The sequence below is a fragment of the Salmo salar genome, chromosome 29 (assembly GCF_965601325.2).
Source record: "Salmo salar chromosome 29, fSalSal1, whole genome shotgun sequence".
Classification (NCBI taxonomy): domain Eukaryota; kingdom Metazoa; phylum Chordata; class Actinopteri; order Salmoniformes; family Salmonidae; genus Salmo; species Salmo salar.
Window position 1 is genome coordinate 12,499,015 of NC_138319.1, and position 22,454 is coordinate 12,521,468.

Genomic DNA, 22,454 nt, shown 5'->3' on the forward strand with positions numbered 1-22,454 from the left:
AAATGGGTCTTCCAAATGGACAATGACCCCAAGCATACTTCCAAAGTTGTGGCAAAATGGCTTAAGGACAACAAAGTCAAGGTATTGGAGTGGCAATCACAAAGCCCTGACCTCAATCCTATAGAACATTTGTGGGCACAACTGAAAAAGCGTGTGCGAGGAAGGAGGCCTACAAACCTGACTCAGTTACACCTGCTCTGTCAGGAGGAATGGGACAAAATTCACCCAACTTATTGTGGGAATCTTGTAGAAGGCTACCCGAAAACGTTTGACCCAAGTTAAACAATTTAAAGGCAATGCTACCAAATACTAATTGAGTGTATGTAAACTTCTGACACACTGGGAATGTGATGAATGAAATAAATCATTCTTTCTACTCTTATTCTGACATTTCACATTCTTAAAATAAAGTGGTGATCCTAGCTGGCCTAAAACAAGGAATTTTTACTAGGATTAAATGTCAGGAATTGTGAAAAACTGAGTTTAAATCTATTTGGCTAAGGTGTTTGTAAACCTCCGACTTCAACTGTATCTTGCTTAGAAAATACATTAACCTTGAACAGCTCTACAGACCCAGGCATACTATTCAGCTCTTTTTACCTGGTTAAATAAACGTAAACAAAAGAAAACCACAAAAGCGGCCTTTGAACATTCTCCTTCCAATATTCAACAGCAGATGCCGAAGGCCATTGCTGAAAACATCAAAAACCCGAGGCAAATAAAGGTGCTAGCTGCGAGGAAAAACAACCAATGTTTTCACAACCAACGTTTCTCATTCAGACCAGCCAATTCATTATGAAATGTCTGCACTCTACCACAAACTTTGATTTAGTGTTCCTGTGCAATTGAAATAGTGTGGACCTCTGAGTCACGTGTAAACTCTACCACACCTATTGCTCAAGAGGGGTGTTGTTTGTTCATCTCAGACTGTACAAATTTGCATCCCAAATGGCACCCTATGGGCTCTGGTCAAAAGTACTATGAAGGAAATATGGTGCCAATTGGGACAAATGCTCTCTCCACAGAACACAATTAACTCTCAGAAATGCCACGGGGCATTCCACAGGATTAACACAGGCCTCACTGAGAGAGTCTCCGGTTACCTGGGCAGAGCTTCCTGCCAGTCACATGCACACACCTACCGTTACAGTATGTAAGCCTAAAAACAAGGCTCTGTGTCTGAGTTGAGCTCCAGGAAGCCTCCCAGGCAGTTAGTAAGAAGAGGCGTGAGCCTGAGAGCACTTGGCAGCAACCACACAGCCTTTACCAGAAACTCCTGTTGTATGATTCCCATCCTGTGAATCATACATCTTAATCAGCCTTCCCTATGCATGGTTTATCCGGGTCGTATACATTAGGCACCAAGCGGAAGAAAACGGACTGAAACAGGGAGGGAATGCCTGAACTAGAGGTCTGCACGGGACTGATTTATTCGTCCCGCTCCGCTTCTGTTCATACTGCGCCCGCCCGCTTCCGCTGACTTCTTGTCCGACTCCCACCCAAACTGGTCCCGAACCCAACTGCGGTCCCGAACCCAACCGCAGTCCCGCAATGTTATTTTAGATGTGTAGTTTGCTTTGCAGCCCCGGTCCCAGAATTTTTTGCCACGCAAGATCAATAAAAAATGTTTAAATACCAGAGATTCTTACCCATTATGTTAGGCCATCGATATTATTGGCCTACATCTGTCAATAGGGTAGACATAGTTTGAAACGGAGTAGAGTTGGGCCAGAAAATAGGAGGAGAGTGGACACTTACCTGACTTGAGCTACATTTTGTATAACTTTTAGGAGCAGGACGATTTGCAAGCAGAGTCAAATATACACTGCTCAAAAAAATAAAGGGAACACTTAAACAACACAATGTAACTCCAAGTCAATCACACTTCTGTGAAATCAAACTGTCCACTTAGGAAGCAACACTGATTGACAATACATTTCACATGCTGTTGTGCAAATGGAATAGACAACAGGTGGAAATTATAGGCAATTAGCAAGACACCCCCAATAAAGGAGTGGTTCTGCAGTGGGGACCACAGACCACTTCTCAGTTCCTATGCTCCCTGGCTGATGTTTTGGTCCCTTTTGAATGCTGGCGGTGCTTTTACTCTAGTGGTAGCATGAGACGGAGTCTACAACCCACACAAGTGGCTCAGGTAGTGCAGCTCATCCAGGATGGCACATCAATGCGAGCTGTGGCATGAAGGTTTGCTGTGTCTGTCAGCGTAGTGTCCAGAGCATGGAGGCGCTACCAGGAGACAGGCCAGTACATCAGGAGACGTGGAGGAGGCCGTAGGAGGGCAACAACCCAGCAGCAGGACCGCTACCTCCGCCTTTGTGCAAGGAGGAGCACTGCCAGCGTCCTGCAAAATGACCTCCAGCAGGCCACAAATGTGCATGTGTCTGCTCAAACGGTCAGAAACAGACTCCATGAGGGTGGTATGAGGGCCCGACGTCCACAGGTGGGGGTTGTGCTTACAGCTCAACACCGTGCAGGACGTTTGGCATTTGCCAGAGAACACCAAGATTGGCAAATTCGCCACTGGCGCCCTGTGCTCTTCATAGATGAAAGCAGGTTCACACTGAGCACGTGACAGACATGACAGAGTCTGGAGACGCCGTGGAGAACGTTCTGCTGCCTGCAACATCCTCCAGCATGACCAGTTTGGCGGTGGGTCAGTCATGGTGTGGGGTGGCATTTCTTTGGGGGGCCGCACAGCCCTCCATGTGCTCGCCAGAGGTAGCCTGACTGCCATTAGGTACCGAGATGAGATCCTCAGACCCCTTGTGAGACCATATGCTGGTGCGGTTGGCCCTGGGTTCCTCCTAACGCAAGACAATGCTAGACCTCGTGTGGCTGGAGTGTGTCAGCAGTTCCTGCAAGAGGAAGGCATTGATGCTATTGACTGGCTCGCCCGTTCTCCAGACCTGAATCCAATTGAGAACATCTGGGACATCATGTCTCGCTCCATCCACCAACGCCACGTTGCACCACAGCCTGTCCAGGAGTTGGCGGATGCTTTAGTCCAGGTCTGGGAGGAGATCCCTCAGGAGACCATCCGCCATCTCATCAGGAGCATGCCCAGGCGTTGTAGGGAGGTTATACAGGCACGTGGAGGCCACACACACTACTGAGCCTCATTTTGACTTGTTTTAAGGACATTACATCAAAGTTGGATCAGCCTGTAGTGTGGTTTTCCACTTAAATTTTGAGTGTGACTCCAAATCCAGACCTCCATGGGTTGATAAATTGGATTTCCATTGATTATTTTTGTGTGATTTTGTTGTCAGCACATTCAACTATGTAAAGAAAAAAGTAGTTAATAAGATTATTTCTTTCATTCAGATCTAGGATGTGTTGTTTAACCTGTTAGGGCTAGGGGGCAGTATTTGCACGGCTGGATAAAAAAATGTACCCGATTTAATCTGATTAGTAATCCTACCCAGTAACTAGAATATGCATATACTTATTATATATGGATAGAAAACACCCTAAAGTTTCTAAAACTGTTTGAATGGTGTCTGTGAGTATAACAGAACTCATTTGGCAGGCAAAACCCTGAGACAGATTCTGACAGGAAGTGGATACCTGATGTGTTGTATTACCTTTAAACCTATGCCATTGAAAAACACAGGGGCTGAGGAATATTTTGGCACTTCCTATTGCTTCCACTAGATGTCACCAGCCTTTACAAAGTGTTTTGAGTCTTCTGGAGGGAGATCTGACCGAACAAGAGCCATGGAACGATGATGGCCCATTAGACACCTGGCGCGCGAGTTCATGTTGGGTACCCTCGTTCCAATACGTTATAAAAGAGAATGCATTCGTCCACCTTGAATATTATTCATGTTCTGGTTAAAAAAGGCCCTAATGATTTATGCTATACAACGTTTGACATGTTTGAACGAACGTAAATATATTTTTTCCCCTCGTTCATGAAGTGAAGTCCGGCGGGCTTAGATCATGTGCTAACAAGACGGAGATTTTTGGACATAAATGATGAGCTTTTTTGAACAAAACTACATTCGTTATGGACCTGTGATACCTGGAAGTGACATCTGATGAAGAGAATCAAAGGTAATGGATTATTTACATAGTATTTTTGATTTTAGATCTCCCCAACATGGCGGCTAGTCTGTATCGCAACGCGTATTTTTCTGGGCGCAGTGCTCAGATTATTGCAAAGTGTGATTTCCCAGTAAGGTTATTTTTAAATCTGGCTAGTTGATTGCGTTCAAGAGATGTAAATCTGTAATTCTTTAAATGACAATATAATATTTTACCAATGTTTTCTAATTTTAATTATTTAATTTGTGGTGCTGACTTGAATGCCGGTTATTGGAGGGAAACGATTTCCTGAACATCAACGCCATAGTAAAACGCTGTTTTTGGATATAAATATGAACTTGATAGAACTAAAAATGCATGCATTGTCTAACATAATGTCCTAGGAGTGTCATCTGTTGGAGATTGTAAAAGGTTAGTGCATAATTTTAGCTGATTTTATGGTTTTGGTGACGCCTGTCTTTGAATTGGCACAACATTACACACAACTCTTGTAAATGTACTGTCCTAACATACTCTAAATTTATGCTTTCGCCGTAAAACCTTTTTGAAATCGTAAAACGTGGTTAGATTAAGGAGATGTTTATCTTTCAAAGGGTGTAAAATAGTTGTATGTTTGAAAAATTTGAATTTTGACATTTATTTGGATTCAAATTTGCCGCTCTTGAAATGCACCTGCTGTTGATGGAGTGCACCACGGGTGGGACGCGCGCCCACCTAGCCCATAGAGGTTGTGATCCCTTTATTTTTTTGAGCAGTATATTTATTTCCAGTCAATGTCAGAGTCTAAACTAAAGCCTATCACATTTGGGGAGTTAAAGACAACTGCACGGTGTTTCTCCGTCCATATAGCCTAGTCTACACGCTATTTAATTGAGACTACACATACAGGCGCACTTGATCTCGCACGCCCAGCAAAAGAGAAGAAAGATAGGATACTGAACATAAATCATCAAGAATTAGGCTATTAGTTTATGAATATTGCAACAGAGGTGCTTTTAATACAATAGATAGCAAATAGCCTACAAAACAGATAGACAACCGTTTCAAAATAATCTTGCATAACTTTGGGAACGGGACCAATTTCAGGCAGAGAAGAAAAAAAACGTGTGATCAATATTTATTTCCAGTCAATGGCGGAGCCTAAACTATCGCCTATAATATTTAGGAAGTTAATTAACATGGAAAGACAACTGTGTATGCTTCTCTGCCCATGCATATAGCCTATAGGCTATTTCATTGGCACCACGCAGAAGCATATTTTATCTCGCACACCCAAGAGAAGAGAGGAAGGCTACTGAACTTGCAGCAGAATTATCCTATGAGCGTGTGTGATTAGTGTGACAAAGAGGTGCTTGAAATATACTGACGGTGGCCAAATACTTTCTGTCGGGACACGCAGGTGCAATGCAGCTCTCTAGCCTGAACTTATCTAATAAGAAACGCTCATTTTCCTTTTTCGAATACGACTCAGGTAAACAATCGCAGTCATCGTGTTAACGAAGACTCCCAGGGAAGGTTTTTTGCTTCATTTTTCGTTTTTTTGCCATGATGTCATAATGTCAGCCAGAGGTTGATCACTCCTCTACATTGTGTAAATATTTCTAATCATTAGGTTAATGATCATTAGGGTTACTAAAAATCCCAGAGTAGATATTTGGTTTGAGTGAGAGTCCACGAGAAACACACATCCTGTGGATTGTGGGGAGGGAGGGATGAGTTCTCTGCCGACAGACCGTGTCCCAAATGGCATCCTATTCCCTATGGGCCATGGTCCAAAGTAGTATAGGGAATAGGGTGCCATTTGAGACCCATTTAGACAGGGGCAGGGTCCCAACAGCTGGGAAACATCAGGACAGATCAGAAGCGCCAGGCATCGAGCATTCGCTCAAACAAACACTGTTGGCTGATGGGAGAGTCCTTGAACCAGGATCCTCCCTTTCCAGGCAGCTCCTCAGAGTCCCTAAGTATCTCCTGATCTGCTGGCCTACACCAAAACAGCAACCACTAAGTAGATCACGAGTGAAACTATCACACTAAGGGACAGGAGTTTTTTCTAACCCTGTGACTAGTGAAAACACCAAGCCTAACTTTGGAGCCCCTACAAGCAGAGCTGCGCTCGTAATCCATCTAGTCATTTAGCCTCCAGTATACAGTATGCACAAACAAATGACCAAACAAAGTTTTCCTCTTGCTTTCCCACACACACGATAGGCGAAAACACTTTCTCAGTTCTCCCCCAAATCGGAGCTAATTTATTTTCTGCTGCATTTAGTTCTCCATAAAATCAATTTAACACAAATGACATGAAGAGGAGCACCCGCCCATCTCTGTGAATGGAGAATCTGACGACAACCAAAATAACATCCATAGAGTAAACACCCATATGACAATGAAATATCATCTCAAAGCTAACTGGACTATGGGAATCGTCCTTATTATTCATAAAAAAATGTCTTAAAGTTATAGAGAGAGACAATATTTACCCATTTGCTGACAGAGGTGGTAGTTCACAAAAACATGACTTTGACTTCAGCATCTGTCCTCCCCATTTCTGACCCAAAAATGTACTTGTGGTAGTGTGAATTATTTTCTTTTAACCCAAGACACTTCATTGACTGTTATTGCTGCATGGCATGTTTGCTGGTTGTAAGGATGAGTTTGTTTGGCAGAGGGAGAGACTTGCCCGGCAGCAACACAGCCTCTTTCCAGGCACAGAAACAAAGACTGTGTTGTTGCTTTCAGAACGAAGGAATCCCATAGTTCTGCTTGGACTTGCAGACAGTTCAAAACATCTTTACCACTAATATCGCTGAGTACAGAGCAGCATCAACAGTAGAACAACTCTAAGTGAGAAGCTGGCAAGCTGGATATGTCACGTCCTGACCCTTGTAAGAGGTAATTTGCCATAGTAGAGTGGTCAGGGCGTGGCAGGGGGGTTTGTTTGTAGGTATTTTGGGGTTTCTGTTTCTACGTGGGTTTGTTCTAGTTATCATTTTCTATGTGTTGGTTTTCATGTTCGGCCGGGTATGGTTTCCAATCAGAGGCAGGTGTCTTTCGTTGTCTCTGATTGGAAGCCATACTTAGGCAGCCTGTTTTTCCTTTGGGGTTGTGGGTAGTTGTTTTCCGTTTGGTCTGAGTACCTTACGGAACTGTTGGCTGTCGTTCTGTTATTTTGTTTAAGTGTTCTCGTGAAATAAAGTAAGAATGAGCACTCTACACGCTGCGCCTTGGTCCCCTTTCATCGACCGCTGTGACAGGATACCCTTGGAACTTTTTGGGGAAACTTTCCAACCTTTACACTGAATTATTATTCCTGGCGGGTTTCATTTCATATTACAGCAAAGGAAAAAATAAATATGAGATATGAAAATAATTGATGATTATCATTTCGAGTTTGATATAAAAACGTTGAGAGAATGACAACACCAAACACACACCTACATTCTCTCTCTCTTACGCACACACACACACACACACACACATGCTACAAAGACATGTAGCAGCATGTTGTTAGCCCCAGATAGTGACACAGCTTGGTCTGGTACAAAGGGGAGCCACTGCTCCCGCTGGGCTGGGGAAATGAAGCCTGCTGATGGGCCGTGGTGAGATAGTCCTCCCCTGGCCCTTTGTGTTCCGTTCAGCATGCCTGGGCACACTGAAAGGCCCCTGAAGGCCTTGGCCCTCCTTCATGAAACACCCAGAAGGGTTATTCAACACTCCACACTCTCCCATGACTATCAACACTCAACACACACACCAACACACACAAAGAGAAAGAGAGTTAGAGAGAGACAGAGTCACTTGCTTTCGAAATGTAAACACATGTTTCCCATGCCAATAAAGCCTCTTTGAATTGAACTGAATTGAATTAAGAGAGAGAGAAAGAGAGAAATACAGAGACAGAGAGAGAGCGGTATATAACTGTCAACACAACACACACACAAAACAGAGCGCGAGAGGGAGATGGAGAGAGTGGTATACAACTGTCAACACTCAACACACAAAATAGATGGAGAGAGAGAGAGTGGTGTACATATGCACATACAGAAACGCACACAGACACACACAGTGAGAGAGAAAAGACAGACAGACAAACAGACAGACACACACACACACATACACACACAAAAACACAGAGACACACTTAACAGGACGTTTTCAGTTTCCCTCTCCACGGGGTCCATCCCAAACAAACAACCCGGCATCCCATCTATGTTCCACAGCATTAATAAAAAAATATATTGACAGTACCAGTCAAAAGTTTGGACACACTTACTCATTCAAGGGTTTTTCTTTATTTTTACTATTTTTGACATTGTAGAATAATAGTGAAGACATCAAAACTATGAAATAACACATATGGAATCATGTAGTAACCATAAAAAGTGTTAAACAAATCAAAATATGTTTTAGATTTTAGATTCTTCAAAGTAGCCACTCTTTGCCTTGATGATAGCTTTGCACACTCTTGGCATTCTCTCAACCAGCTTCACCTGTGTTGAGTCATTGTCCTGATAAACAAATGAGAGTCCCACTAAACGCAAACCAGATGGGATGGCGTATCGCTACAGAATGCTGTGATAGCCATGCTGTTTTAGCCATGCTCCTCCATGCTTCACAGTGGGAACCACACATGCGGAGATCATCCGTTAACCTACTCTGCGTCTCACAAAGACACGGTGGTTGGAAACAAATATCTCAAATTTGGACACTTCAGACCAAAGGACAGATTTCCACCGGTCTAATGTACATTGCTCATGTTTCTTGGCCCAAACAAGTCTCTTCATCTTATTGGTGTCCTTTAGTAGTGGTTTCTTTGCAGCAATTCGACCATGAAGGCCTGATTCACAGTCTCCTCTGAACACTTGAAGTTGAGACGTGTCTGTTACTTGAATTCTGTGAAGCATTTATTTGGGCTGCAATCTGAGGTGCAGTTAACTCTAATGAACTTATCCTCTGCAGCAGAGGTAACTCTGGGTCTTCCTTTCCTGTGGCGTTCCTCATAAGCCAGTTTCATCAGAGCGATTGATGGTTTTTGCGACTGCACTTGAAGAAAATTTCAAGAACTTCAAGAAATGTCAATTAACACCTGTTAATTGAAATGCATTCCAGGTGACTACCTCTGGTTGAGAGAATGCCAAGAGTGTGCAAAGCTGTCATCAAGGCAAAGGGTGGCTACTTTGAAGAATCTCTATTTTGACTTGTTTAACACTTTTTTTGGTTACTACATGATTCCATATGTGTTATAGTTTCATAGTTGTGATGTCTTCACTATTATTCTACAATGTAGAAAATAGTAAAAAAAAAAAAAATGGAATGACTTTGTGTCCAAACTTTTGACTGGTACTGTATAATATGCCATCAGGCAAATGCTTTTATCCAAAGCAACTTACAGTCATGTGAGTATCAATTTTGTATGCATTGAGGCGGCGTGCTAACTGACACTACCCACCTGGGACCACTAATACAGAGTATACAGAGTAGACAACACAACACATAACTGATATAGCGTTACACAGGCAGACAGTTCCTCTGAGGCAGCGAGCTGCTCTCTCTGCTCTTGTAAAACCCAGTAGTCTGCTGAGCTGACTCTTAGTCTAACTCAGGGAAATGTGTTATACTTGCTGAAGTGTATCATGTTTCAGGGCTATGCTCCTTAATCTCTCTGTTGACTGGCTGGCTGCTTTAAGATGTTGCTTTAGCTTAGATCAAAGCAACGCTGTATCACTGTCTGAAGAACTACCCACGCCCCTTTATGTACTCTGACAATGTAATGACTGTAGGACCAAGAAAATGTATCAAAAGTTGCTCCTAATGTTTCATTAATGTAGGTTCAAAATATGTTTTTCCCAAAAATTCCGGAAAAGTGTCATTTTTGGAGATAGAGGTTTTTCCTCCGACAGGATGACTGATGTGTTCAGGTACTGCCTCTATGAAACTGCCATTTCCAGCAGCTATGAGGTATTTGAGAGCTCAGCTACTTCCCATGGTTTTGTTGATCGCTGAGGACAACATGCAAACCGTACATGATTGAGTATGGCCTTTCTATCACGGAACAGACTATACAGGTGCAACATACTTGCCTTTATAGCCCATGCCCTATTACCATGTGGTCTTGCATACTACCATCCCTAACTCACTCCACACTATCACCCCTCTACACTAGTACCCTTGCCTGCTCAGGAAAGAAAGCAGAATATGGGGGAGAGGTAAGGGAGTGCACTCTCCCCAAATCTCCTCTCCTCCTTTGTCATCCCACACTCACATCTGCCCTGCATGCGAATGAAGCCCGGTGAAAATCCTTCCATCTCAAAAACACATTTATTTATCTTTCTTGTTAAGACTACCCAGCTGAGCCAAAGGAAGCATCATACAGCTGCTGGGACAGCCAGACGACAGATAAGGCTCTACCTGTGGATTCATCTCCGTTTCAGTGGCTGGTCTGAGATCAGTTGTCATAGACTATGATAAGCCTTTCCTGCTGGGCTGTTTATCAAAGGGTTTATCATGCATGGCGAATTGAATTCTAACCATTCAGTTCTATTAACAGAGAGAGCACTCAGTTAAGCCCATTCAGATCCAGTTTATTCAATAAAAGTCACTTATAGTCAACACCAATCCTTTAATCCATCAATTCCTGCTTCCTCAAACTTTTATAGGGGGCCTAACAAACCCAATCCAGTCTTAAGTGCTTATATTTATCTAATAAACACAAGACAAAAGCACAACACACACCCCACTGAGAGTGATTACTGTAATTCTAAGAAAAGGCTAAGAAAATGACTGTGTGAGACAAAGGGCAGAGATGGACACGAAAGAGATTGGAAACGACATGAAAGACAATAGCTGGCAATAAATTGCAGCTTAACTGCACCAGGTTTCATTAACCACTGCATACTTTACTTTGTCTCTGTACCTATTGAGCACCTCTCGCCCCTCTCTCTCTGGCTCTACCCTTAAAGATCTATCCCATGCCCCCTAACCCCTACATCTATATGGGTTCTTCACAGAGCGAAGGGGTGGACCCGAGATGACAGGGTCCGAGGTGTGACTAACGCGAGAGCCTGGTGTTGCCCTGTTGCGGTATGGGACCGCACCATCGAGGTCCTGCGTGGCATAAAGGGCTTGACACCATATATAGAGCAAGAAAGACAATGACCCACACCACCCATTCCTCGGCTCCAACCACCCCACCGCCTTCCGTCCATTCATGGAAGCTTCAGAGAGCCAATAAAGAGACTGGTATTGCGTCACAAATTGCCCAAACAGCCCTATTGGCACTGGTTAAAAGTAGTACACTACATAGGGAATATGATGCCATTTGGCACGCATTCTGGTTCATTGTGACCGGATAGAGAATGTGCAGTGAGAGACAGAGAGAGAAATTCCTTCCGAGAAGGCTTATAAACTTCCCGCACTTCTCCTCTTTCTGACTCAACATCATTTTTTTTCAGAACAGACAGAAAGAGCTCTTTTGTGGCCCGTTTTGCCAGTAAGACACCGAAGACACCTCACCAGAAAAGTTAGATAGACTGTATTAGCCGTGAAGGTCAAAACTGTATTAGCTTTTTGAAGGTTATGTGTGGCACTGCTAAGAAACCACTGCATCAACTCTGTGTCTGAGTGCGTACAAGTGTGGCTTGTATCTGTGTCAGTGTGTGTCAGTGTGTGTATCAGTGTGTGTGTGAGAACGGAGGCAGCCTGTGGCACTATGATGGATGAGAAGCAGGGGTCCCAGAACTAGGGTCGTGGATAACTGCCTGTCATGGTTAAGTCACTCGCTAACTGAGAACCCATTCAACTCTGCAAAGCACAACGCAGCATTGAACAGCACTGTCCCTGAATCCCATACAACAGAGCACTCCACTTCCACATGGCATTCCACAAACAACCACAATCTTAGCACATTAACAGTCCTCCTCGCAGGCATTTAAATCAGACCGCAGCGTTAGCAAGCAGCACACACTGAAGCGGCCTACAGTATCTCTCTCTGAGAGGGAACCAGGGTGAGAATTAACCCCAAAATCATACGTTCTGTTCTGATCAGTGTGTGAGCGTGCCACTGGCATCCCCACAGGCATCATGTCACATGGCTATGAGGATGAGCGGGAATGTTTCAAAGAAATGTGTTAAGCCCATGGGGTCATCTAATGCCATCCAGATGTAAGCCACAGCTCCTCTCACTGATAACTATGAGAGGAAGTGTGCGTGTGCGTGTGCGTGTATGTGGCTGTGTGTGTGTGTGTGTCGGGCTCTGCGTGTGTAGCCTTTAAAATGTAGCCAATAAAATGTGTTTATTTTCCCTGTCCTCTGCTGCTGTGGATGCTGGCTAAATACAGAACCAGAGTGTGTGAGTTATTCTCCGCGTGATTTGTACATAACAAGGTCCCAGATACCAGTGAACTTCATATTGGAAAGTCTTAGAGACAAAACAGACTGCACCGACAGACGGTTTAAAGCAGCGGGTGGCCTTCCTATCGCCCCTGACCACAGATCATTGGCCATAATTTTCGATTAATTTTCCAATGATTCTACATGTTGAATCACCACCGTTCATCAACACCCAGCAGGTGATCTACTGTGCACGGCTGATGTTCATTATCGTATTTCTTGTCTTTTACCCCCTGTCTATTATTAATGTACTATCTAGGAAAGGAGAAAGACTCTACTCACCATAAAACAGGGGTCTTCAACCTGTTCTTACCCAGGGACCCCCTTCATGTATTAGAAAAAAATATATATATCTAATAATCAGGTAAATGATAATGGCAAGGATAAGTTATCAACATTCTAAAATGAATAGATTTGGTAGATTGTTTTTCATTATTTTGACCCCCCCCACATTATAATTGAAAGTGTAAACTCCAACACAGCCTCCTGTTCACTTGCTAGTCGGAACTAGGAAACCATGACATCTCCGACTGGTTATAGTTATACACGTGCCGCGTTCAACCAGTTAGCAAGTCAGCAATGTCTAAGTTTCGACAAGCACGTGAACGCAGCACTGGCTAGAAAGGTTATTTCAAACACATTATCACTAAGAGCAGCTGTTTAGCTGGTTAAATGATGATTAGCCATGTGTTAGCAAAAATGCACAGTGGCTTGCAAAAGTATTCACCCCCCCAAAGTCAATACTTTGTAGAGCCACCTTTTGCAGCAATTACAGCTGCAAGTCACTTGGGGTATGTCTCTATAAACCTGGCACATCTATATACTGAGATTTTTGTCCATTCTTCAAGGCAAACTGCTCCAGCTCCTTCAAGTTGGATGGGGTCCACTGGTGTACAGCAATCTTAAAGTCATACCACAGATTCTCAATTGGATTGAGGTCTGGGCTTTGACTACGCCAATCCAAGACATGTAAATGTTTCCTCTAAAACCACTCGAGTGTTGCTTTAGCAGTATGCTTAAGGTCACTGCTGGAAGGTGAACCTCCGTCCCAGTCTCAAATCTCTGGAAGACTGAAACAGGTTTCCCTCAAGAATTTCCCTGTATTTAGTGCTATCCATCATTCCTTCAATCCTGACCAGTTTCCCAGTCCCTGTCGATAAAAACATCCCCACAGTATGATGCTACCACCACCATGCTTCATTGTAGGGATGTTGTTCTCGGGGTGATGAGAGGTGTTGGGTTTGCGCCAGACATAGCATTTTCCTTGATGGCCAAAAAGCTCAATTTTAGTCTCATCTGACCAGAGTACCTTCTTCCATATGTTTGGGGAGTCTCCCACATGCCTTTTGGTGAACACCAAACGTGTTTCCTTATTTTTTTCTTTAAGCAATGGCTTTTTTTTCTGGCCACTCTTCCATAAAGCCTAGCTCTGTGGAGTGTACGGCTTAAAGTGGTCCTATGGACAGATACTCCAATCTCCACAGTGAAGCTTTGTAGCACCTTCAGGGTTATCTTTGATCTCTTTGTTGCCTCTCTGATTAATTCCCTCCTTGCCTGGTCTGTGAGTTTTGGTGGGCGGCCCTCTCTTGGCAGGTTTGTTGTGGTGCCATATTCTTTCCATTTCTTAATAATGGATTTAATTGCGCTCCGTGAGATGTTCAAAGTTTCAGATATTTTTTTATAACCCAACCCTGATCTGTACTTCTCCACAACTTTGTCCCTGACCTGTTTGGAGAGCTCCTTGGTCTTCATGGTGCCGCTTGCTTGGTGGTGCCCCTTGCTTAGTGGTGTTGCAGACTCTGGGGCCTTTCAGAACAGGTGTATATATACTGACATCATGTGACACTTAGATTGCACACAGGTGGACTTTATTTAACTAATTATGTGACTTCTGAAGGTAATTGGTTGCACCAGATCTTATTTAGGGCCTTCATAGCAAAGGGGGTGAATACATATGCACACACCATTTTGCCGTTAATTTTTTTTTTTCAAACAAGTAATCTTTCTCATTTACCTTCACCAATTTGGACTATTTTGTGTATGTCCATTACATGAAATCCAAATAAAAATCAATTTAAATTATAGGTTGTAATGCAACAAAATAGGAAAAATGCCAAGGTGGATGAATACTTTTGCAAGGCACTGTATGTACAAGTGTAGAAAGCTTACAAGCAGCCAGAGGCACATGCCGCACTGGTAGCCTATTCACATGTGCTTTTTAAAGTGTGTTCCAGTGTGTGTAGTTGTGTAGTTGAAAAATAAAGTTGACATCATTAACAAGAAACATTGTCCTCTTTTCTACCGTAGGTATGTAATTCAACATTTGTTTATTCTGTTGTTGCTAGCGATAGTTTTTGCGGACTCACCGCAGTAACTCAGCAGACCCCTAGGGGGCTACAGATCCCCAGTTGAAATCCCCTGCCATAAAATATAAAATATGGTCAGTCAATGCTATGACACGGGAAGCACCTCACTGGATAGCTACTCTAAAAATAATGCCCTACATAGAACAGAGGCAGAGAGAGAAGCACCTGGAAAGATCTCTGAAGTTGTGAATTTCTCCAAGCCTTTTAGAGGTTGACAGATAGATCCATTTCCATGTGTTTTGCTAGTAACTGTTGAGGTTGGAAAACTTTGTTGCATTTGAGGAAAAACAGGTAGTGGTTGGAATCGATGGCGTGGTAATTATTTGATTCTATAACCTCAGGGTGACACTTTAATTCACACCTTATCTCTGAAAGGCCCAGATCCTGAGTCCTCTAGATAGAATGTGAGCTCATGATTATTCTAACCTAACCAGGATCTAATGCCAGATGATCCACATGCAACACGGGCTGACCAAGGAGATTGATTGGCGCTATAAACCAAGACAAAGTACCTGACATGGTGAATAGCGCAGTAAAGACAACACAATATCTATTGTGTGTGTGTGTGTGTGTGTGTGTGTGTGTGTGTGTGTGTGTGTGTGTGTGTGTGCTCGTGTGTGTACTTGTTTTCCTACATTATCAGGACCACAATGTCCTAACAATTCACCCAAATGTCCTGATAAGGTAGGAAAGCAATAACTCTTTTCAGGTCCTGAATTTGTTCAAATGCTATTTTAAGCTTAAGGGTTAGGTTTAGGGTTTTGGGGTAAAGGTTAGGGTTATGGTTAAGGTTAGGGTTTTTGGGGTTAGGGTTAGGTTAAGGGTTACGTTTCAGCGGTTAGGGAAAATATGATTTTGAATGGTCAAACATTTTTATACTGAAATTTCACGAAAACAAAGCTGTGCATGCGTGTGTATGCATGCGTGTGTGTGCATGCGTGTGTGTGCATGTACATTTCAAACAATCACATACTAATAGTTGTTTTTCTCTCTCAAATAAAGACACACATTCAGAAGAGCTCTCCACAAATGCCCACGGACACACAGAGGAGGCTTTAATTTACTGTCGCTGTCAGGAACCATACCTTTCTCTAACCATTATCCAATATGTGATGAAATTCCCCTGCCAGCAATTAATAGTCTCTGGGAAACAGGAGCATGTCTGTAAACAGAACCAGTGTTGGCATAAGGTTCCCCAGTTGCATGCTTCTCAATAAGTTAACTTGAGAGTGTGCACTCATCCACTAGAGCCCTGTGGAGATCGGAGTCTTCTCTGTGTGGACCGTATGGACTCATCCACTAGAGCCCTGTGGAGATCGGAGTCTTCCCTGTTACAAAGGCTCATGGGCTGTGTTGAAATGAACGGAAACGATGCTGTACTACACGACCAGTTGAAAATGGGGGAGGGATTGGGTTGTGTGTTGGGGAACGCTGTCAGCATGGCTACTGCCCTTTAAATACATCACTCATTGCTTCAAGCCACACCTTGCCACACTCACCAAATGGGAGAAAAAGTACCTCAAAATCTGTTCAAGAACGTACAATAACATTTTGGAGAAACGTGTCGTTTAGTACAAACTGTTCCACAACGTAGCAAATGTTCAAGCAAATTGAACACACCTCTGGTTTTCCCTCTGCTCTGGCCACGCACCTCCCTTGCCACTCACTTCACCTGCCTCCATTGCTCATTAGCGCCATTGACTATTTAAGCAACAGTTTTTCACTCCGTTCTTCCTTATTCCTGTTGGTGAATACATGGGGCAGCCAGCTTATGTTTTCCTTTCCATGTGGTGTGTGACTGATAAGTGAGTACTTTCCATTATTGAAGAACATGTATAAATGTTCATATTAAGATCCTTTTAATTTCCTGTCAGTCCATGTATAGTAAGATCCATTTGTTATTTATCCCTTTTGCACTTGTCAGTCATGCTTGTATGTTAACATGTGTTTATCTCCCTCCTGAATTTCTCTAGTAAACTACAACGTTATCCATGTTTAACATGAAGATTGGTACAGTTTTTCTTTTTTGCTTATTGGGTTGAAATGAAATGATACTAGATTACTTTAGAAAAAAAACTGGTGTTGACTGATCAGATCAAATGATTGACATAAAGAGTTGTTGTCTTGAACACTGTGCGATGTTTAACAGTGAGAATGGCAGAATGTTGAACTTACTAAATGACTGAGAGTTTGACTGTGTGATATTAGGTTGCTTCTTGTGTAAATATTTTCCGTCTGGATTTTTATGATTTTTATGTTTCCCCATGTGCTCATATGTCTGTGCAATAAACCCCCCTATTTGGATTCCTGCTTCATCTCCTGACCGCATTTCATCTGCTTCTTATTGATGAGCAATGGTGGCACTGTCACGCCCTGACCTGAGAGAGATGGTTTATTTCTCTATTTTGTTAGGTCAGGGTGTGGGGTGGGCATTCTATGTTTTGTATTTCTTTGTGTTGGGCCGAGTATGGTTCCTAATCAGAGGCAGCTGTCTATCGCTGTCTCTGATTGGGAATCATACTTAGGCAGCCTTTTCCCACCTGTGTTTTGTGAGTAGTTGTTTTGTGTTTTACATGACAGAACTGTGCGCTTTTGTTTCCATTGTTTATTATTTTGTTTAGTGTTCTGATTTAAATAAATAATCATGAACACATGCCACGCTGCATCTTGGTCCCCTCATTGCGACGGTCGTTACAGGCACTTTGAACTCTGAACCTGTCAAACCCTGCTTACAGTCCACCTTTACTATACATCCACTAGAGGCCTGTGGAGATTGTAGTCTTCCCTAGGTGGACTCACCCACTATGGCCCTGGTGGACAGTATGACCTTGTCCACTAGAACCCATGCTGGAGAGGGTGGATCATCAAGTTTCCTCACTCAATTTAAAGATTTGCATCTCCTTCAGGAATACCAATACTTGATACTCTAAATTATGGTTATTCATTAAAAGTGTGTGGTTGTTGAACTTTGGAAGTGGAGACTGACAGACTTGTACAGGTTGTTCTAGGTAAACTTAGAAGAAAGAGGAACTCTCCCATAAAGCTTAAATACCTGCACATCTTATCTCTCTACACTCCACAACAGACGTCCTCCAGTGAGGTTTGAACTTTTACTGTTAAATGATATCGTAAGTATAAATATAGTAAAGTACACACACTAAATAGTCTTGAAACCCCAACCCTAGGCAACACTGCGACTCTTTTGGGATAGAGGAACTTCGTCGATGAGAAAAAATAAATTCTGTGGACAAATCACGAGGCAGAACGTCATGATTCAAAACAAGTTTGCAGGCAAAACCTTTGCAGTGGTTTTAGGTAAGGTAGTTGCTGTAAACTAGCCACTTGCGAAGTTCACTCATTAAAAATGACCTCTGATCTCCGTCTTGCTAGCTATTTTGTATTTTATTCAAGAGGATAAAGTATTGACAAAGTTCCTCTATGCCAAGTCAATCATTGAAATCACCCCCTTTTCCCTGTGTTGCCTAGGGTTTGGGTTTGAGACCACGCACTAAAGGATAAAATGTTTTGAGCAATATATATATATATCTTTTTTTAGACAACTGCAAATTTCAAGGAGTAGGTAATTCAATGACTTGCAGAGGAGGCTCCTCAGAGGAGGAAGTGGAGGACCATCCTCAGTGAATTTCATGTTAAATAAAATGTTTAAAACATTCAAAGTTATCCTTTTTTAGATAAAACAAACATAATCACGTCACCAAATAATTGATTAAAACACACTATTTTGCAATGAAGGTCTACAGTAGCCTCAACAGCACTCTGTATGGTAGCACCATGGTGTAGCTGGAGGACAGCTAGCTTCTGTCCTCCTCTGGGTACATTGAGTTCAATACAAAGTCTAGGAGGCTTGTGGTTCTCAACTCCTTCCATAGACTTACAGTAATTAACAACTTCAAGAGGACGTCCTCCAACCTATCAGAGCTCTTGCAGCATGAACTGACATGTTGTCCACCGTGGATCAGAAAATTAATCTAGTACTGAAAGCATAAGCTACAGCTTGCTAGCATTGCAGTGCACATGTGGTGAGTAGTTAACTGAAAGAGAGAGAGAACAGTTTTGAACAAATTAAATTCCTCAAAAATGAAGGAGAAGCAAGAGAAATAGAGAGACATTTTTTTATTTATTTCAGCATCACTTACTTAGCTAGCAAATGCAGTTAGCTAGTTTAGCCTACTCAAACAACCTGCTCAAACAGAGGGATGCTATGTTAGCTAGCTGGCTATGACGATCCAACACAATACTGGAACTCTTCCAAGTCAAGGTAAGCTTTTGGTTTTACTAATTTATTGCCACCAGGGCCCACTGGTGTAACTGCTTACTCACTGTAAACTGTAACGTTACTGCATGATTGTAGCAGGTTTACTAACGTATTAGTTCTATTAGCTATGTTGAATATGACGTTACTTTAGCTAATATGGTGACAACGATGTAGGTTATGTGTGGCGGTTATGATATGGTTTGGCTTGGAAAGGTTTTTTCGCCTGGTCTCATACAGCTGATGTGTTGTGCATTGAAGTCCAGAAGCGAAGGGACAAGGTGAGAGGAGGAGAGTGCATAGATGCGGGAAGGAATACAACGTGGTTGCTATGAAAGTGAACTGTGTTTACAGTGATCAGGGGTGTATTAATTCCACCGATTCTGTTGAAAAATGTTTCTTAAACGGAAGCAAATGGAACAAAACGGGGATGAACATACCTGAATTTGTCCAATAGAAACTCTCATTTGCAACTGTTGGACTAATGATTACACCCTATATCAGCTAGATGGCAAGAGTGTGCAAGGCGGAATTGAATGTGTCACTGTCAGTAACCTCAAATTTTTCTCTCAACCTGTGTGCACTTACGTTGTAAACTTTCATTCATTGGATAGGTTGTAGCAACCTCATGATGGGTATAGGGAAAATTCAAATAGCATGTAGTAGCCTAAACCTATCGCTTTTACATTGAACTGGGTGAATGGAATATGAATGACAGTCATCCAATATGCTGTAATAGAAATAAAAAAAGGACCGCCACTGATTACTTTGTGTAATGGAAATCTGATGCCATCGACCTCCCACCTTGCTTGAGGAACAATGGAGAAGCACAAGAGGAGCACAGATAAGACCAGGCCCTGGCAGTGGTAGACAGCACTACCACTGCCAGGGCCTGGTCTTATCTGGGACCAGTCTTAAAGTGCACTCCAGTCACTTAAACTCAGATGGCTGAAGGGGTGCACCACTGCCAAAACCCTATTGCTATTTCCTATCATGGAGATAATCATTTATTGAAGGATTTTGTGAACATGATAGTTGGGCCAAAGACTGCAGGTTGTTGGATTTTATAGGATACCACAATGTAAAACGTTTTTATTTGATTTTCAAAAATCCTACCCTAGCTTGCTATATTCATCGAGCCCTTCATGAATCACATCTAATACATTTAAAACATTAAATGTGATAATGAAAAACGAGGGAAAAAAACACGTTCAACACTTCTTACAATATACTATTATAAATAACCATGACAACATGTTGGGACACAGGCTGTGCTGTGCTCATTTTTATAGTGAGACTAATAAAGTCTCTGACGTAGCCTATGTAACAGCTGTATCGATCACTGAAATAAAAATAGCAGAGAACAATAGCTTGCACACATCCAATAACAGCAGTCTTCAAACGCGAACGCGCGCAGCACACACACGGACGCACACCACGTATCTCATCAACCCTCACAAGCACACAAACCTTTTATAACCCATTTACAACGTGATAAAAAAACATGGAAATTATTTCTAGTGGTCGTGGATGCTGATGGTTAGATTTTTTTGTAAATCGCAATATCACAGCATTAATCAAAACTATATGGTCTAGGTGATCATATAAGTTGGTATTTACCATACAAAACATTTTCTGACAATCTTAAAGACAGTAAAATATAGAGTAAATGAGTCTACAAATAACCTCGTTTCCTTATTGTACACCATTAGAGCAATAGTGAAAATAATGGCACCATATTGAACCATATTACACCACAACGCACTTGGCAAAAATAAATAAAGCAATGTAAACGTATTTCTACAGGACAATATGCATAGTGTTTTATTTGACCATTGTCTATCCAAATATGGAGAGGTCTTCATGGTGCAAATATTAGGTAGTGTGAGGTCTTCTTACCGTTTGTCAGGTCCCCTCCAGGCACTTGAAACGCATTTCCAAGAGACTGCAAAACTAAAACAACTCCAACAACAAGGTTGAATATTTTCACCCCCGCCATATTCGAGATTCGCGACTGATTGCACTGCTCCTCTTTTTAGAATGTATTTTCTATACACCAAAGTCGTAGGGGGTCCAAAACGTAGACTCCACTCCGTAACTCTTCTCGAGTCTGCAAGACAGCCTTCTGCAGAGCAAACCCTGTCTGCGCTGTTCGCTGGTTTACAAACGGCAAATATGATGTGTGGTGTTTTGTTTGTGTGTGTGTGTGTGTGTGCGCGAGTGAGTGAGTGAGAGAGGACCCTAGCCACCACTAAAACAAGCAACACGGTTCAAAATATTGAGGTCATCCCAGCTCCGCAAACGTAGGTCTCATTCCTACCCGGGAAAGAGGAGGTGTAATGTGAGTTGCGTTCTCAGAGAGGACGGTGAGCTGCCCCCGCTCCCTCGTCACACCAATTCACCACCACCAATATAGTGTTTTGCTTTTGACAGTCAGTGCAAACCACCAGTCCCGCAACAATACCGTGCCAGACTCGCAGTTGATGCGCGTATTCTCTATTCTGGAATATGGTATCCACCAATAACTGCATAGTCCCTGTTGTGACACACAACAGGGACATATCAAACTCTACGGCAGTTTCTTTCATTAAACATTATTATTTTATTTTTTACAATCAACCATAAAATCTATTGAAAACACGCTCTCCTTATCAGTCATATGCTGCTTGTGCTTGCGCGCTCACTTTGCGCGCTCCTAATGACCTATGCTAATGTCTGATATTGGATTGTCTAATATTTCTGTCTTTTTCCGAAATACTAGTATGCATTAATTATTTGCATGAGTCTTGTGTGAAAATATTTTGTCATTACAGTCAAGATATAGGCAACCATGCGCCCCTCTGCTGATGGTGGTACAGGTATCACCTTCTTATCGCCTGATTGGACCGTAATGGCGCCCTCTTTTGGGGAACGACTGGCCAATTTCCCCCAAAAGGTCAAGAAAAATAGGGACTGTAGGCGTTAACATTATCTTCCAATAAATCATGATGAAATCATTTAATAACACTTAGACTATTATTTCAAGGTAACAATACAGATCACCATACAATGTAGACATTTACGGTGTCCATATTAGGACAGCCTCAGTCTCAGCAAGACTTGTTTCAATCTCAGCAGGAGTTGTACTGTGATCAAGGGACAAGGTTGTATTCCTTCACCTTCTTTCACCTTTTAAATAACTGGCAACCATTATTGCAGTAACTTGTGTCTGGCAGCAGGGTTGGAAAGTCTTGTTTGGTGCCTTTGCCAGACGGCTCCGTTTGGTCTAAAATGGCGGCGCTCCATGCCTTAGAACTCACCGTCTTTTTCTCCCCCTGTACTTGGCTCTGCTGTTCAGGAAAGACAAGTTGGACCAC

At 42.6% G+C, this 22,454-nt stretch overlaps 1 protein-coding gene across 2 annotated transcripts in view; it reads right to left on the reverse strand.

The window, feature by feature from the left end:
* LOC106590128 (plexin domain-containing protein 2) overlaps positions 1-21,517 on the reverse strand; it is a 193,414-nt gene extending 171,897 nt beyond the window's left edge. For both annotated transcript variants that reach the window (XM_014180733.3, XM_045710524.2), the window contains exon 1: positions 20,998-21,517. In XM_014180733.3, coding sequence (XP_014036208.2) covers positions 20,998-21,097 — 100 coding nt within the window. In that variant the 5' untranslated portion in view covers positions 21,098-21,517. The remainder of the gene's footprint in view (positions 1-20,997) is intronic.
* Between the last annotated feature and the right edge of the window lie 937 nt (positions 21,518-22,454).